The following is a 4244-nucleotide window of genomic DNA, read 5'->3' on the forward strand; positions in this document are numbered from 1 at the left end:
CAATGCCATTTCACCTAGTGCACAACTTTCATCTCAGAGCACCAAGTAAAAATCTGCATAAGTCAAAGTCAAACACAAATGTTTAAGAATAAAACCATATAGTCAACATTGATCTGCTCATTGGGTTTTTTTAGTGTTGTTAGACCTGGAATCTGCACAGCCTTCACCCCCTTTCCATTGACATTACTGACAAAGTATCACTCTGAAATTATTAGTGGGTGATACACACTGTTTGAAAGAATTAACTTCTGCCATAAAATAGAACAATAAACTACAGTTCTTCTATAGTAAAGAAGTAGTAAAATTACACTATAATTCCATTTGCAGCTTTTGAGTGCTATGCTAATACAAAGATGTAATGCCCATCATCACTTTGTTTCAACATAGAGTAACAAGTTTAGTACAAAGTAATTCCATCACTAAACTTGCAGTTTCTAAAATGTCCAAACTCAACCATTTTCAGTGGTACAGGACCAAACCTTGAAACAATCCTTATGAGGTCTTGTACTCTGCATCAAAATTAGGAAGATTACTAAAAACAAACACATTAGTTCTAAAATTAAAACTTCTATTAGAGATAAACAATAAGCTCTTACAAGAAAGACCGTTTCTTTAGAAATGTAGTATCTCTTACCAGACCAAGAAATAAACCTGTAAAATCTTTTGGTACAAAAGCACTTCTTCCTGTCATCTCACATTGCTAAGCTCTCTAGATTACTGCAACAGCAATAATTTGACTGCTTTGTCATCCAGTCTACCCTATGTTATCATATAACTAGACTATCTGAATGTGCACAGTCTGGAACGAGAGGTGAGGCATATATGATGGGTGGATATCCCTTATGATAAGGTGCACTGGTAATGGGGCCTGGAGCATCTCCTGTATGAGGAGAGGCTGAGAGACCTGGGACTCTTCAGCCTGGAGAAGAGAAGACTGAGAGGGGACCTTATCAATGTCTATAAATATCTGAAGTGTGGGGGCCAAATGGATGGGGCCAGGCTTTTTTCAGTAGTACCCAGTGACAGGACAAGGGGCAATGGGCAAAAACTGGAACACCAGAAGTTCCAGACAAACTTAAGGAAAAACTTCTTTACTGTGAGGGTGATGGAGCCCTGGGACAGGCTGCCCAGAGAGGGTGTGGAGTCTCCATCTCTGGACATGTTCAAAACCCACCTGGATGCTTTCCTGTGCAACCTGCTGTAGGGAACCTGCTTTGGCACGGGGGTTGGACTAGATGATCTCCCGAGGTCCCTTCCAACCCCGACCATTCTGTGATTCTGTGATTCTCTCCAAGTATGCTTGCAACCCCACAGGAAGATTTTCATTTGGTTTGGTGAAATGTGAACAGTGTGCAGTTGAACTACTACTGGCATACAGGAAGAGCCACAGCATGTTTGTGGATAAGGGTGTAAACTAGGAGGTTTACAGGGAAAAAAGTAGAACAGAACTAAAGTTTGGTCAAGAATATGATGATAGTCTGCACTACAGCTCTTTCATCTGACACTAAAGTGAAAGAGAATCAAATGAAGTTTTGGCCTTTGAATAACCAAACAAGATAATTTTTATGCAATATAGGTCAGTCTTCATATATTCCCTCTAATTAAACTACCATAGCTATTAAAATCCTACCTTGGTACCTTGGTTTGCCTGAAGAATCTGTTTCTGATGTAGGACTTGAGCTGAAGACAGTTGCATCAACTGTGGGAAACACAGTTATAATTTAATTTGCAATAAATGCAAAGTTGCAGTGTTAGAACTGCAGCATTTCACAGTTCATTTGGCATTTTAAATAATGGTAAAGCTCTTCCATGGTAAATCTTTGCTTTAGATCTGTCTTTTTCTTTTAAGGACTCAGTTTTGTCTGTGATGCTGAGTAAACCCCATACTTACCTGCTAGTATAAAGATAGCCATAGTCAAAATGACAGACTTCATGACTGCCACTGGATTCAGTTCATGCAATATATGCAAAATGCTCTTTAGACCTTTTGAAAAGGATCTTCTTGCACTGTACTGGCTGTTTAGCTTGGAGCTTGTTTTATGTTCATAGAATATACAGCCACTATTATGTTGGCATGTGAACCTCTCTAAAAATAGCGCCAACGAAACCACAAATTCTGTTTGCAGAGTGTACAACTTCCACAAAATTTGAAGGAAACTAAAGGCAAATACTCTGGTGAACAGAAAAGTGTTAAAGCAGTCAGGATTCATGACACCACTGTTCTGTAAAACTTGAAGCTAACTCCCAATTTTATAAAGGGCAAATTACCAACTGAACACTGTGTTTATCACATTTTTTTTCCTATTGAAATGGTGGCAATTTGATCAGAGGATACCACAACCCTGTTGAGCACTATCAGTGATTGTCAAATTAATTTGAATTTACGTCTTGTGCAAAAAGAAATGTTCAGGAAAAGAAGAGCCTTATCTACTCATTTCACAGACTTACAGCAGCCACCGAATAGTATTGAAAGTCTACTAAGCATGTATTGATTTCTAGGATGATGGAAGGGTCATCATGTTCTCATTTACCAAAGTGTGTACCAGATGACATCCAGATGAATTCAGTCAAGTTAGAAAAGTCGTAAAATAGCATAAAGGAAATTCAGAATCACTCCAGACAGAATACTTCTTACATTAAATACAAAATGCATCAATATAAAGCAAAAGAGGAAACCTTTATGTTTATGGAAAAAAGAAAAAAAAGAAACCAGAACTGTCTGTAATATGCTTACAATAATACTCTGGAGTTGCAAAAGCTGTTGGCATCTTATATGGCGTTCCTGTCCTCACAGGTGTTGTTGGTCCAGGGGGTTTAGCTGTAGTGACAGAAGGAGGAACTTGTGGCAACAAGGCATTCATTATTTGAAAGTGAAACAGCTTTCTGATTTTTGAACAGAACTAGCTTTGTGACAACTGCTTCAGAAAACAAGTGCTTTCATTTAAACTGTGACATTCCCTCAAAACTTACACAACAGCTTCCAGCTGGATTTAGGAAAGTTCCAGGTTGTCTTTATTGCCAATATAACCTACTCCTGAAACCCAGTAAGAAAATTCTTTGCTACTTGAAGATTGTCTTGGGGTCTTCAGTCACCCAGAATATGACCCAGTTCAATGCACAGAACTACTCTACACACAGAAGGCTAAAAGGATGCAAAATGACCGTCACTGACATTTCTGTTTCTCAGATGAAAGAGCACATTTCTTCATCAGATGTAAGACAGAAGAGCTGAAGTCAGCAAGTGAAACTTTGTTTCTTCTCTCAAACATAGCTAAGGTCCTTTCATTCCTACTCTCAATACAGCACATGTATTAGCAAGGGGAGAGCTGGAACATCTGTAACAATAAACACCCAGTCCTTAGCTACAGTCTGCATTAGGAGTTTAACCACAGAGCAGTACTGAAACTTCCACCAAACGAAATTAAGATGCACTTCAAATAAAAGTAAAAAATGCAACCAAGTCCAACATTTTCAATGTTTATAACACTACATGACCCAAGGGAAAAAGCTTTCTTTCTCAACCAATATGTACCAGAGTAGGCACCATAAGTTTGGACAGAAACTGATTGACAGAGGCAATATAATTAAATTACTCCTCAGCTGTCATCACCTAACAATGATAACATATTTCTAAGATGCAAACAATCCATGGTAAAGAACGGCTTGATTGTTTTCAAAATAGCTGTAAAAGACAAGAACTGCAATCACAAAATATGCAGATACTTCAAAATAATGCAGAAAACAACTTCATGACTGAAATCTCAACCCTAAAAACGTCAAGAATGACATAATGTAGTTACCTTCCCTGCATATATGACAGAGAAGAACATGGTGACTAAAGGCAAAACCCTGGTGAACCAAGTTTAAAACAACAAAAATCCCTACCTTCCATTAATTTCCTTAATAAAGTGGAAATTTATTAAGTTTCTTGTAATAAACTTTCTCTCCCTACTTTCCACTAATTTCATTATTAAAGAAGAATTTTATTAAGGTTCTCACTAGAGTCCAGTTTCACAAAGTTTCTGTAACTCTCTTGTTTCCTTTTTCTCTGTTCAGGAGACTTTTATATCTGCACAGAAACCTTCTCGTAATACTTGTCCACTGAATGAATAAGAAAGATAGAAGTAAGGAATTAATCACAGTGCTAATGAGAAAGAGAAACAGGCCAAAATTATGAAAGGGAAAATCCAAGATGAACGTTGAGGCAAATTTTTCCTTTTAATACTGTAGAGCAGCTTTTCCAG

At 37.7% G+C, this 4244-nt stretch overlaps 1 protein-coding gene across 1 annotated transcript in view; it reads right to left on the reverse strand.

Moving 5' to 3' along the window:
- LOC104521207 (target of Nesh-SH3-like) overlaps positions 1-4244 on the reverse strand; it is a gene marked incomplete at its 5' end in the record, with an annotated part of 42399 nt that overhangs the window by 25826 nt on the left and 12329 nt on the right. The window contains one exon of the mRNA XM_029083794.1: positions 1631-1699. Within this exon, the coding sequence (XP_028939627.1) occupies positions 1631-1699 (69 nt within the window). The remainder of the gene's footprint in view (positions 1-1630; positions 1700-4244) is intronic.

Source organism: Antrostomus carolinensis, unplaced genomic scaffold (assembly GCF_000700745.2).
Source record: "Antrostomus carolinensis isolate BGI_N321 unplaced genomic scaffold, ASM70074v2 scaffold18942, whole genome shotgun sequence".
NCBI classification, from domain to species: domain Eukaryota; kingdom Metazoa; phylum Chordata; class Aves; order Caprimulgiformes; family Caprimulgidae; genus Antrostomus; species Antrostomus carolinensis.